The sequence below is a fragment of the Lotus japonicus genome, chromosome 2, assembly GCF_012489685.1.
Source record: "Lotus japonicus ecotype B-129 chromosome 2, LjGifu_v1.2".
NCBI classification, from domain to species: domain Eukaryota; kingdom Viridiplantae; phylum Streptophyta; class Magnoliopsida; order Fabales; family Fabaceae; genus Lotus; species Lotus japonicus.
In genome coordinates, this window is record NC_080042.1 from 65835695 (window position 1) to 65850470 (window position 14776).

General features: G+C 37.5%; 1 protein-coding gene across 1 annotated transcript; it reads left to right on the plus strand.

Moving 5' to 3' along the window:
• The first annotated feature begins 257 nt into the window (after positions 1-257).
• On the plus strand, positions 258-5910 carry LOC130738920 (cytochrome P450 CYP736A12-like). The gene is made up of 2 exons (XM_057591102.1): positions 258-1080; positions 4923-5910. The coding sequence occupies exons 1-2, from the start codon at positions 385-387 to the stop codon at positions 5721-5723; spliced, it is 1497 nt and encodes a 498-aa protein (XP_057447085.1). The 5' UTR covers positions 258-384; the 3' UTR covers positions 5724-5910.
• The last annotated feature ends 8866 nt before the right edge of the window (positions 5911-14776 follow it).

Sequence of the window (14776 nt, forward strand, 5' to 3'; positions counted from 1 at the left end):
GATGACTAGGTTGTATGTATATGTTCTGGCTTGATCCACTCTTTAGCCGCCTCATCCATTCTTGTACAATGAGAGCCGCCGGACTGACACACCGTGGAAGTTACATACTCTTGTCACAGTTGCAAGATGCAAGATCTAGAGATCTGAGCAATACTGGTGAAGACATGTGCATGTAAGCGTATTGGTTTTATTCAACCCAAGTTAGGCTTCTACTGGGGCAATATAAATGTTTTTGACTAACAAGTTAGATTCTACTTCCTAGAGATTCGAACCCCCTGTCCCTAGGAACCCATTTCCCCCCATGCAAGACCAAAAGCAACTCAATATTATAAATATCCAAACCCTTCTTCTCTAATCTCAATCAACCAAACATTGAGGAGAAAAATGTTACAACATTTAGCAATGCCAATACTGCTTGTCACATTCATTTTCATTCTATCTTTAGCCTTGTTTCTTCATGCAAAACAGAGTCAACATGATAGGAAACACAAACGCCCACCAGGTCCCAAACCTCTTCCCATCATTGGCAATCTCCACATGTTAGGAAAACTACCACATCGTTCACTTCAAGCCCTTGCCAAAAAATACGGACCCATCATGTCCATGAAGCTAGGACAGGTCCCAACCATTGTGGCTTCTTCCCCTGAAGCTGCCGAGCTCTTCCTCAAGACGCACGACACCATTTTCGCTAGCAGGCCCAAAACCCAAGCTTCTGAGTACTTGTCTTTTGGCGGAAAGGGAATGGTGTGGTCTGAGTACGGTCCCTACTGGCGCAACGTGAAAAAGATGAGCATGACACAGCTTCTCAGTGCATCAAAAGTTGCAAGCTTTGCTCCTTTGAGGAAGGAAGAGTTGGGATTGCTTGTAAAGTCACTTGTGAAAGCTGCAGAGTCAGGAGAAGTTGTGGATGTCACTGACAAGGTTGGGAAGGTTGTGGAGAGTGTAGTGTTTAAAATGGTACTAGGACGCAGTAAAGATGATAGATTCGACATAAAGAGGATTGTTCATGAGGCTCTGCACTTGAGTGGCGCTCTTAATCTGGGAGATTTTATACCTTGGGCTGCTACCTTTGATCTTCAGGTAAATATATCATCGTCAACTAAAATTTTAATTTCCCCTCTCTTTTCATATGTGAAGAACATACACCTCTCTTCAAAGGAATGTCCCTATGTCGGCGCGCGTCTGACACTTTTTTGCGGCATGAGCAAAATATTTTTTTATCGGCATAAATACTATAAGTCGGCACCTCTTATTAGCTGGACACTTGTTGATATTATTAATTTTTTAAGAATTGTTTTAGTACCCACTCAAAATGGAAGAGTTTCATACCTTTTATTTTGATTTGACATGATTTCTTTTATAACGAGCTTTTAAATTTGCAACTCCCTTCTTTTTGTTCTAAATAATGAAGTGAATAGTATTGAACCCACTAATTTTCAATGCTACGAAACAATACCCTTTTTTCAAAAGTTCAAAAATATATATCTTTTATATTTTAAATTAACATGTGGGCCGTGAGTTTTGATCAGAGTGGAATTCTTAAAATTACTAATTTGTCATTGGACGAACCAGAATCTGTTCTTTTCAATGATGATAGAAAAAGATATGAAACTTTTAGATAAATTAGTTCTTTTTGAGACTAGTAGTATTTACATTGTAAAATGAATGGTAATTTATTTTTCAAGTCGGCATAGAGCTTATGAATTTATTTTACGTTTTGTTTATAAATAAACTATATGTTTTTTTTATAAGCCAAAATTATATTAAAAAGAAGTACAAGGGGTACTTCAACCCAATACAAAGAAAATGAAGTAAAAAAGAAAATGTAAATACATACAAAAGCCCAAAAAAAAAAACCCAACCCAAAGGAGCAAAACTTGATAAGGTATGCCTCATTAAAACCTTACTAGGAAAATCCCCTTGGGAAAAACCTAGAAGGAAAAAGAGTACACACATTACCAAACCAAAAAGTCTCCACAAAGAATAAGTACAGAAAAAAAAAAAAAACTCACTAATTGTGCTCCACAAAAGCTCCACCTCCACGTATCAGTAGTAATAACATCCAATTTAAAGCCAAGCTAATCAATTCATCTCTTAGACAAATGAACAAAAACTCCACCAAAGCAATTTGGATTGTGCCACTTAAAACAGAAGAACAAATCTGCCTCCCTAAGCAACTCGGCAATAACGCAGCAAAGGATAGCATTAGTGCAACATAGCAATACATTCCTTAGGATTATTTTCCCATTCATAAAAAGAAGAGATGACATTCCTATCATGAGTTCTCAACCAAAGCCAAACTTTGTACTTCACTAGCTCTAATATTCTAGCAACCTCAACCCTCACACCACTGAATACCGAGCCATTTCTAGTCTGCCAAATTGAATTCACCACAGAAATCCAGATTAAGTTCATGATTTGACCGTCCTTCATTTTGCAAGAAATCTGATTTTCATGAAGGAAAAAATGAGATTCTGCCTCACATGAAAAAGTTGTTTGTACTCCTAACCAGAAACATATCTCCATCCACACTTTCCATGACACTCCACAGGTAAAGAAAAGATGCTTGCAACTCTCCTCCTCAACTGCACACAACCCACATGACAAACTAGCATTCACAGGAAGTGCATTTCTCCTGTCCAAGTCAATTTTGGTATGCAGTTTTCCTATAAGAACTCTCCATGCCAAAGCTAGCGATCCTGAAGGGGCTTTAGCTTTCCATAGTCGACTGAACACTAACCTTTCCTCCTAACCCAGGTCACCCTGCAACATCTCATATGCAGAACAAACGCTATATGTCCCTGAACCTTCTTTCACCCAACACCAAGAATCTTTGAAAGCTTCCTTTGGAGAAAAACTTCCAATTTTACTTTTCAATTCCTCAACTCTAACTTCTTCCCTGCTCAATAATCCCCTATGCCACTCAAACTTCCAAATCCATCTTCCATTCTCCCAACCTCCCATATCATGAATGGAAGCTTCTTTCAAAGAAGATATAATAAATAGCCTTGGAAACAATTGCCTCAAGGCACCTCCACCCACCCAATTTTCCTCCCAAAAGGAAACTGATTTTCCATCTCCTATCCGTCTACAAACAGCCTCGTCAAACCACTTCCCTTCTTCAGAGCCAAAACACACAAAGTGAAAATCCTTCCACCAATAAGAGTCATTTTGATGTACAGCCCCATTATATTTAGCGTGAATAATCCGACACCAAAGACTGTCTCTTTCCATCATCAGACGCCAACACCACTTCCCTAACAAGGCTAAATTAAAAAGCCTTAAATTCTTCACTCACAAGCCTCCCACTTCCTTTGCCCGACAAATTCTAGACCACTCCACCCAAGCAATCTTGCCTCCACCCTCTACACCACCCCAGAGAAACCTCCTCATAATCCTTTTGCACTCAGATAATATACCAACTGGCATCTTAAAAAAAGAGAACAAATATAAGGGGATAGAAGTCAGGACAGCTTTCAACAAACATAGCCTACCTCCGAAAGACAAATGTCTTTGTTTCCAACTCGATAGCCTCTTCCTGAGCTCGTTCAATACGGGCTCCCAAAACAGCAATCTTCTTGGATTTCCGCCCATTGGCAGTCCAAGATATGTAAAAGGAAGTTTCATCTGTTGGCAATGAAGCACTACAGAAAGACTATTCAGAAAATTATCATCAATTCCCAGGCCTGCAATTTTACTTTTGTAGAAATTGACCTTCAACCCTGCACATAATTCAAAACAGCGCAAAATAGTCTTCACTGTAAAAATATTCTGAACTGATGCTTCCCCCATCACAATTGTATCATCAGCGAACTGCAACAAAGAAACTTCAGGCCCTGCACCTCCACAAAATCTAAATGGAAAAAATTTTCCCAACAATACTGCTTTCTTCATTAGTCCACTCAAACCCTCTGCGACAATTAAAAAGAGAAAAGGGGATAAGGGATCGCCTTGCCTCAAGCCCTTTTCCATTTTAAATTCCTCCGTAGGACTGCCATTGACCAGGATAGAAATGGTAGAAGATGCCAAACAACCTTTAATCCACTGGATCCATTTATCGCCAAAATTCAACCACTTCAACATATAAAGGAGAAAGTCCCAGTTGACAGAGTCATAAGCTTTTTCGTAATCAATCTTCAATAAAAAGGTAGGCAACTTACTCCTCTTGGCCTCATGTACTACCTCATTAGCTATTAGAACATTGTCTAACATATTTCTGTTCCCAAAAAAAGCGAACTAACAATCACTGATAACAGAATGAATTACCCATTTGAGCCTGTTAGCTAGCAATTTTGAGATAACCTTGTACATGCAGTTCACCAGAGAAATTGGCCTAAATTCGTTCAGGCTTTAAGGAGAATCAACTTTCGGAATCAGAGCCACAAATGAAGAATTTGTACCTCGAGGCCAGACACCATTTTTGTGGAACTTAACTGTCATCCTTTTGAAGTATCTTTTAGAATCTCCCAAAACTTATGTGTCTTGATTTTGAAAAGGTGGTATATGTTAGAAATAAAATATAAAACATTTCGAACTTATCTATTCAATAGCTTAAATTTTTGGGATAATTACTTGTATGACATATTTTCAGAGCCACATTGACTAAGTGGATTAGAATTTGATCTCTACTGTCCTCAATTCTTCTAATAAAAAGTTGAATTTCAGCACATCGTAGATAGACATATACATTGTCCTCGCTTCAAGCTTAAGTGAGCTCTTACGTGAAGTGCGTGTTAGAAATATAATATAAAACCATTTATGTCACAATATTAACGGAAAATAATACATATATATGCGGTGCCTTAGTGACTTAATTTTGAATGATAACTATATCACGGTGTATCGCGTCCGTGTGAGAGTCGGTCCTTCATAGCTTCATAAAGATAATATATCATATTGAATACTTATTTATTCTATTTTAGGGAAAATTAAGACAATTGAAGAAAATAAGTAAGGCATTTGACCAAGCGGTGGAGTATATCATCAAAGATCATGAGGTTTCTTATGATAGCGGCCATCACGATATGGACTTCGTGGACATATTACTATCACATATGAACCAACACATCGATAGAACTAATATCAAGGCAATTATATTCGACATGATTGTAGGAGCATATGATACCTCTGTTACTTTAATTGAGTGGGCCATGTCAGAACTCTTAAGGAACCCTAGGGTTATGAAGAAGCTTCAAGATGAGTTGATGAATGTTGTAGGGAGAAATAGACAAGTAGAGGAAGCTGATTTGGTAGAATTGAATTACCTCAACATGGTGGTGAAAGAGACCTTCAGGTTGTACCCAGTTGGTCCTTTATTAATTCCTCGTGAGTCTCAAGAAGATGTTACTATCAGTGGTTATTTCATACCCAAAAAGACACGGGTTTTGATCAATGTTTGGGCAATAGGGAGAGATCCTAAAGTTTGGTCAGAAAATGCTGAGGTGTTTTACCCAGAAAGATTTGTCAATAGTGATGTTGATGTTCGTGGACAAGATTTTCAACTTATACCATTTGGTTCTGGTCGCAGAGGGTGTCCTGGGGTGCAATTGGGTCTAACTACAATTGGCCTTGTTCTGGCTCAATTAGTGCATTGTTTCAATTGGGAGCTCCCATTGGGCATGTCTCCTGATGAATTGGATATGACAGAGATATTTGGCCTCTCAATTCCAAGAAGTAAGCATTTACTAGCTGTTCCAACTTATCGCTTGTTAAGTAAAGCTTGACTCATTTGAAGGTGAAAACATGACACTTTTTTATGATCCTTGCATGTTCTTTGCATGTGAGTCATTGCAGTGATTGTAATATTTAGTGATTTTACTTCTCATGATGTGTTTCAATAAGTCATATCCTCAACTTCCATGTATTTGTAGATTACATTTAATTTCTCTTGAAATAAATCTCCCTTTGCCACATGGTCCCGATTCATCTAGCAATGAGTTATTAATTAAGTGTTATATGTTTGATTCTCTTTAAGTAAAATCTCAAATTTATATTATGTGTATTGAATCATCACAATAAAGGCTTGTTTTAGAGTTAAAATTTTTTGTTAGACCGTTAGTCATGACAAAGATACTAAGATTTCCCACTTTAGGGATGATTGAACTAACACGCCGACGTTAATCGTTCAAATAAGGATCACGTCACTTAACGAATAGTGTAAGCCGAATCAATACTAAATAGCCTCAACTCAGCCAACTCTAACTTCCCTAAAGGACGGTGTTGATTGACGTAGCTTCGGTTTAACTCGACACTAATTAAGAGGCTCAGTTCCATTAGCTCAATGCCTAGTGTCAAATGGGATGATGCTACTACAAATAAATTATTAGTGTCAGATATGGGCCGACACAAAAATTGAATGAACATGGTTGCCCCTAATTTCAACAACACATTCTCGCAGAACCATAAATCCTTGTTCCCCTTACTTTCTTATATGTTTTATAGCCTCGTTCCCTTGCAACGGTGAAAACATTCCACCGCTGCTCCTCCCAATTCCAACCTAGCATAGAATCCTAAATCCCTAATCCCTCCGTCAACCGCTCTTGCGACCACCACCACACCTAGGTAATCTTATAAGGAAAAAGTTGAAGGTTCGAATGTTCTATAAGAGACCTGTTATCCTTTGGGCATGAGGTGTTTTTCCTTAGTTTTTAGTTAATTTCATCAACCCTAGTACATTTGATATAATTTGGTTTCAATTTGCTGAAAAACTTTCAAAGAATGGAACCAAGTCAAACTGATTAAATATAATTGTTTCAGATTCTATTTTACACCCAACCCAGAAAAACATAACACACGAACTCTTATGATACATAAACAAATGGTAGTCAAATACTCGAGCAAAGTGGACTTACTTGAATGGTCAATCTAGTGCAAAAGTCTTCGTGCAATGTCATTAATTTCCATTGACCAAAAAAAAATGTCATTAATTTCTTACATTATACCGAAACTTTTTAAGTCAAATTTATTCTTCTAGAAATAGCACAATGAGTGCGGTGAAGTAGACTGAATGCAGTGTCTATGACAGAGCATGGTGAGGAACGATGGAGGGTGTACCTTTAAAAGACACTCCAATGCCCAAATCGAATCAAATTCTAGATAAGAGAGAGAATCTTAAAGTTTTAGGAACTTTGTAACGAGTTAACATATTTATAGGTTAACGAGTTAATATATTTAAATCACTGTTAGGAACTTTGTGAAACTTTATTGCTCAACCACATCCTGTGTTGATGTCATGATTTATGAGTTAACATTGTTACCTTATTGTGTAACAACTGATTAGTGTGATTACTGACTGTTAGTTATATACCTATATCCATGCTTATTGTGAAGGTGCTTACGTTCATTATCCATGCTTAGTCATTAAATTCAGACCTTCCTCAAGTGTTGGACCTTATATTTTCTGCAACAGCACATGGCATTTGAAAAAAAAAATTTAAATCAGTATTTCGTATAAGTCAAAAAAAATATATATAGGCCCAGGTGTGGAGGCAGAAACTTAGTAGGGGTGACCAACACTAATGACTCTGTGACTAATAAAAAAAATAAAATATTTTAAGTGCGTTTTTGGTTTACTCGCACCTCACAAAAAAAATTCATCTTATTTTCATTGTTTTTTTCTTTATATCTCTCACTTTTGCTTTTATCACATCATTCATTATCTCTCTCATTTTTTTAAATTTTTTCATATATTTCTAAATGTAAGTGAGTTTTGAGCGTGAACCAAACTTTATTAAATATATAATTAGGACCAAAGCTCCACAACTACACAAAAATGTGAGAAAGACAAATCAACTTTGCTCTACAGCACCACAGAAGTGGGAAAGCTTTTGTGTTTTATCATTATAATTATAAAAACATCACATAACATAATTGGTGAAGAAAGAATTTAAAGTAGATTAACTTTCTAACTAGACTATTCGATACAAATGTTACAGTGACCATAAAAGTATAATTACTATTATTAAGAATGATTTGAAGAAGGAGGGGTGACCATGGCCCTTGAGAGTCCCATCTCCCTCCGCCTATGTATAGGTCATCAATCCATTTCAAAAGAGATTTATGCAGTTAAATTATTATATGGTATAACATGTTTAAACATATAATTAAGTCAATAAGTATATAATTTAATGATATTATAAAAAATCAATGTAATAATAATAATAATAATTTTATATTTATTGTATTTATTTGAATAAGCCGGTCTGTTAAACTTACAAAGCCTTTTGAGTAGATTAAGCCCGACAATGTTTAGCCTTATCTATTTACGAGGCTCTGCACATGAACAAACCAGTCTACACAATTAGTTAATTACCAATCAATTCAAAATTAATTATTTTTAATTAATTATTATTTTACTCTAAAATAAATAATATCATGATAAAATATCTAACTTAATTTCCTTAAACTTACCGTTGTATACTACCTCCGTTCCTTATTAACTGTTCATTTTAAAGAAAAAATTTATTCATATATATTTGCCCACTTAGAGTTTTAAGAAAGCATTAAATGACGTTTTTCCAAGAAATGCCCTTGCAAAAGGAATAAATGAGGAAATATAAAATTTATTCTAAAGGATAAAATATGAAAACAAATAATATATTTATAAAAATTAAAAAAATCGATTTACTCCTTAATATATGTGTGTTTTTTCTCTCTCTTAACAGTTATATATATACAAACAAAGGTAGTATTAAATTACCATGCATTAATGCCCAAATTTATGAGAATAAAATATGACTAAACACATGAGTTGTGAAGAAGATTGAAAACAAACAAAAGTTGAGAAATATGACTGAAAATTTGAGTACTGAAGAAGACTAAAAACAAACCTGAAGATGACTAAAACCAAACCCATGAAGACGACTAAAACCCAACCCGAGTCTTAGTTAGTGCTTGACCCAACTTTTATATAGCTTAAAAGCTCCTTAAAAGAAAAAGTTGAAAATAAGATCTAAAATAAAAAGTAAAAAAGCTGTTTGTCAAATTCTTTCAAAAATTTAATTGTTTTTTTAACTAATTTGTCATGCTATACTCAACCAGAATCACCGAAAAAAATTGAGTTGCTCTGATAATAGATCAATAGATTAGAGAGTGACAAAAAAAATTCAAAAACGGTGATGATGATCTCGTGGAATGATTTTGCCATTTTCTTGTAATTGGAAAATATCACCGAGTGTGATAAAAAGTGATGATGTACTTCCTGGATTGATTTTTGCCTTAGATTAATTAGGACTCAATTGTTCCATGTCCACAAAGAAACAAATTACAGAGCGTTATAATCTCTAGAGAGCCCTCATCTTCTGAATCTTCTTACTACGGTGCAGTATCGAAGTGAGAAAAAGAAGGGGGGGCGGGGGGGAAGGGTGTTTAGCTAGGTGGGTCGCCGCTGCCGTCACAGGCCGCCGTCACCGACAAGATCTCGTTGGTGGAGCCGTGGAGGGGTGGTTGAAGAAGAACACAGAGGGAGATGACATCTCCAAAAAATAAGTAGCTTTTTAGAAAAAAAAATTACTCAGATCAACTTTTAATTTAAGGCCTTTTATTAAATTTTTCTTCATAAAACATAAATAACTTTTATTTTAAGAGCTTCTTTAAAAAATTGTTTGGCTCAACTTTTACTCTTAAGAAACTTTTAAGCTGCAAAAAAGTTGGGTCAAACACTACCTAAGTATAAAAATTGCATAAATTGGACGATAAAGAACAAGTCAAGATCATAAATATCCAAACTCATCTCTCTAATCTTATTGCATGAAAAGGAAAATTATAAATTGAAAGGAAAAATGGATTGCACAAATATACTCGTAATGCTCTCGTGCGGACGTATAACTTGTAAGTATTTTTTGAGTAATGAATTGCAAACCTTTATTCTATCTATTTTTTTTTTTTACATAATTTTGTCTATTTTAGTTGTATCTATATCTATATCTATATACTTTATAAAAGAACAACCTTATCAGAAACACTTAGATGAGGTGACACTCACATTTTTACTCTCCTCTCACCCCCTCTCTAGCTGACAAGTGTCATGCTCACACACATTCTGAGAAATTTATTAAACGCAGTAATTTCACATTTAATTTGGTTTTGTTGTCCACCAATAATTATATATTACATTATCATTTAAAATCCTATTAATTTTTTAATCAAATATTCTGCACAAAGATAAAAATAAAAAATTTCAAATTCCTTCTATATTTGAGAAACAATCTTCAGTTGGAAAATAAAAAATCATTAAATAATCCCATAATTTTTTAAAACGTAACCATAATCATTAATACCTTTGTTGACCTTGCATAGCCTATTAATTTAAAATCCTATAAAATTTTCAATCAAATATTCTGACTAAAAATAAAAACACAGAAATTTCAAATTCCTTCCATAAATGAAAAACAATCTTGATTTGGAAAATAAAAAATCATTAAATATGTGATCATTATCATTTTTTAATTTATTACTCATAAAGGTTAAATAAACCACATTAGTTATTATTAAAGTGTTTAATTACAAATTTTTTAATTTTGAAATTCTTAGATAATAAGATTAAAAAATGACACCAAATATTTGTGCATAAATGTTGTTATTATACAATTTTAATTTTGAAAAAAAAAAAGTATGCAAATTTCATAAATGTTTTTTTTAAATGAGAGCATTAATAAATTATTTTGAGGAACAATTTTCTCCATTATCAAAAAATTTCCAAAATTATGATTGAATGAAAGCATTAATTGATTTTTGAAATAAATTAATACGGAAAGATTCATAACTCCCTTTCAATAATTAAAAAACAAAAGGCTTAATTGCAACTTTGGTCCTCGACGTTTACCAATGCCACGATTTTGGTCCCCCACCTAATTTAATTACGTGGATGGTCCCTGACGTTGTAGGTCGTGTGCAACGTTAGTCCTACCGTTTATTTCTTAATGGAGGAGGCTTACGTGGACGTCCAGTTGGAGAGAAAAAGGAGGTATGAGGAGAGAGGGAAGCACGTGAGTATCACGTGACCCTTATCTGAACCCATTATACCCAAACCCCTGACCTCCCTGGAACGAAGAAGGTAACGCGATTTAGATCCCTAGGGTTTCAGATTTGGGTATAATGGGTTCATATAAAGTTCATGTGAGTTCACGTGATACTCACGTGCTTCCCTCTCTCCTCAGATCTCTTTTTTCTCTCCAACTAGACGTCCACGTAAGCCTCCTCCATTAAGAAATAAACGGTAGGACTAACGTTTCACACAGCCTACAACGTCGGGGACCATCCATGTAATTAAATTAGGTGGGGGACCAAAATCGTGGCATTGGTAAACGTCGGGGACCAAAGTTGTAATTAAGCCAAAACAAAATAACTACGAAAATTTAGGGCATACATTCTTTTTTTTTGTTACAAATGAGAGGCTACGCCCTAAACAGAAAGAAATTAAGGGTTAAAAGACCCAACAGAAGCTGGAGAGGGATGACTGCAGTCCTGCAGAAGCAAAGAATGGCACTCCCCAAACGGAGATTCAAAGGTGTGATATCCAAACGGTAATGAGAGCCCCACCTTGGCCAAGTAGTCAGCTAGGCAATTAGAAGTCCTAGGGACATGGCGGAACGAAACAGACCCATGTGCTGATTGAAGCTGAAGGATATCTTGAACAATATGCTCATACTGGTGGGAAGAGGCCCCTTGACTAAGCAGCAGATCTATCACCTCTTGGGAGTCGCTCTCCACAGTAACATGAGGAAGGTCTCTACTGATAATCACTTCCATAGCTGACTGAACAGCAAGGAGCTCCACAAGAAAAGCACAAGAGTTGAGCATCGTACCAAGGCTTCGAGGAAAGCCTAGCTTCCACCTTCCTTCCTCATCCCGGAGAACACCACCGCAGCTAGCAAGGTTGTTAAGAGCCAGGGCACCGTCGACGTTCAGTTTGAGCCAACCTAAAGGAGGTCTGCACCAAGGTTGCACACTTAGGCAAGAGACACCTCCATCACGCGAGTTACCCCTTGAACTAGGAGACAATTGGCCAAGGGACTCAAGGCCGCTGTTGTGGCCAAATCCTCGATACCCATGGCACGAAGGAAACTCCAAATACGAGTTGTGGATTGGGGAGCGTCATTAAACACCACGTCATTACGCAATCTTCAAATGGCTGCGATGGCCGCCGCGAAGAAACAGCTCCAGTCCATTCCCAAGTGATCCATGAAGTGACCTGAGAGGTTCAGAACTAACCAGTGATTCCAGTCAGAGGTGAAAAACAGTGAATCTGCTGCTAGATGAACGGCAGATAACCAGAACTCCCGGACCGCGCTGCAGTCTCTAAACAAATGCAGGCATTCTTCTGCAGAAGTTTGGCAAAGCGGGCACAGATCAGAGGAAGTCATACGGCGGCGATGGCGCACGGAATTTGTGAGCACTCCATTATTTAACAACTTCCACATGAGAATTTTCACGCGTTGTGGTCCATTGATCTTCCACACTAGTTTCCAAACATCTACGTTCTACCTGGGATGTGAGTGATCTGACACTAAATCATAAGTTGTTTTCGTTGTAAAGTTGCTAGCTGGATCCCTAGACCACCGAACCACATCCATAGTGTTGGGAGGGTTAAAAGGGGTCTTATCACAAGTGATTTCCTGTAAAAACCTGCGAGGAACAAGATTAGAGAATAGGTAGGTCTTTAATCCTCTCCCAGCTTCATAGAAGTGGGTGATTGGAAGATTAAGGTTTTCATGAGGGATAGGTTGCAGCGCAACCTCATGAAGTTGATGGCCGGATAATAACCATGAATCGGTCTAGAAACGGGCTGAAGCACTGCTGTCCACCTTCCATCTACATCCCGATAAAAGGGAGTTCTAGGTGGATCTTATACCTCGCCACGCTAGCGACTCGCGGCTACATTTCCTGACTGAAGGGACAACTGACTCACCACACCTATATTTGCCTCTCAACACCCGCACCCAAAGAGACGATGGTTGATAGATCAAGCCCCAACCTAATTTCATGATCAAGGCTTGATTAAAATCCGAAGTGCAACGAAAACCCAGCCCGCCTTGAGGTTTAGGCCGACAGATAGTCTCCCAATTAACTTGATGAATTTTCTTAGAACCATTCTCAGTGCCCCAAAAAAAGTTTCTTTGAAATTGGTCTAACTTCTCACACACTCCTTTGGGGAGGAGCATGGTTTGCATGCAATATGAGGGCAAGGCTGAAATAACAGATTGAGCTAGGGTCACCCTTTCGGCAAGGCTCAGAGTAGAGGCCTTCCAAGCAGTGAGACGCTTCTGAGTACGCTCAAGAATAAAATTGTAAGTCGATCTCGTTGGCGCCGTGTGAATAAGAGGGACACCAAGATACTTACCAAGGTCAGAGGTAAGACGAATACCTGCTAGATGACGGATTCTATTCGCTTCTCCCCTGTGAACATTGTTAGACACAAGAATGCGAGATTTATCTTTGCTCACATTTTGCCCAGAAGCCTCACAGAAGGTATCCAAGCAGTGAATCATAATCCCCATTTGGTCGGTACTAGCTTCTCCAAAAATAAGTAAATCATCAGCAAAAAATAGGTGAGTTATAGGAGGACCATCCTTGGATAAAATGATAGGATTCCACCTCTTGGCATCCACTTCATATTAAATTTTATGAGTCAACCGCTCTATACAGAGAACAAATAAATAAGGAGATATGGGGTCCCCTTGCCTGATCCCCCGCGTGGGAGAAAACTTATCTGTTTTGCCTCCGTTGAACATCGCCTGAAACGAGCTAAGAGAAACACAATTAAGGATTAAATCACAAAATTGAGGATCCAAACCAATCTCCAAGAGAGTGTCTCTGAGAAAAGTCCAATCAAGTCTATCATAGGCTTTTTCAAGATCTATCTTCATAGCTACCCATCCTTTCCTTCTTTTCAGGTAACGCATGGAGTGAAAGACCTCCTGAGCAATAATAATATTATCTGAGCTCTGTCTACCTGGAATGAAACTACACTGATTGGGAGAGAAAAGTTTGCTAAGTTCACTCTTCAGGCGATTGCAATGGCCTTAGTCATGGTTTTGTAAATAACATTACATAAACCAATAGGACGGAACTGAGAAATAAGGTTGGGTTTCTCAAGCTTAGGGATTAAAACAATAAGAGTGTCGTTAATCTCTTGGACCTTCTCAGGGTGACGAATACAGGATTGGATTAAATCCACCACAGAGTTCCCAATAATTTTCCATTGGGATTGAAAGAAAAGAGGATTTAGCCCATCCGGTCCCGGAGCCTTCATGGCCCCCATACTAAAAACTGCAGCCTTGATCTCATCTGCATCCAGCGGTTTGGCCATGTCACCGAGCAACTCCGGAGGAAGCCTCGGAAAAGAATACCCAGCATCCATAGGCAATCCGCTACCTGTACTCGTGTAGAGATTCCTGAAGTAGTTCACGGCCATGCCACGAAGTGCCTCCGGATCGGTCACTAACTCACCATGATCATTTGTCAAGGCCTCAATTTTATTATGTTTTCTCCTAACCATAGTCGCGGTATGAAAGAATCTCGTGTTTTTATCCCCATGAGTGAGCCAAGACACACGAGATTTCTGCTTCCAAAGGAGCTCTTCTTGAACAAGAGTCTTATGGTAATCCTCCCAAAGGCGCTTTTGGAGTTTCTCAAGATATGGTACATGTTGCATTCTCAACCTATTATTGATTCCTTCCTGGCAACGCATGAGCTTCCTTTTTCGTCTTCCAATTTCACCAAAGACTTCATTATTCCAAGTCACTACAGCTTCCTGGAACGCAGCAGAGGAGGGGGC

What these genes read in the sequence shown, in the direction of transcription:
- LOC130738920 (XM_057591102.1), top strand. Translation starts at nt 385, where the DNA reads ATGTTACAACATTTAGCAATGCCAATACTGCTTGTCACATTCATTTTC. An exon ending in CTGCTACCTTTGATCTTCAG is followed by an intron (nt 1,081 to 4,922) that starts GTAAATATATCA and finishes ATTCTATTTTAG; the next exon opens with GGAAAATTAAGACAATTGAA.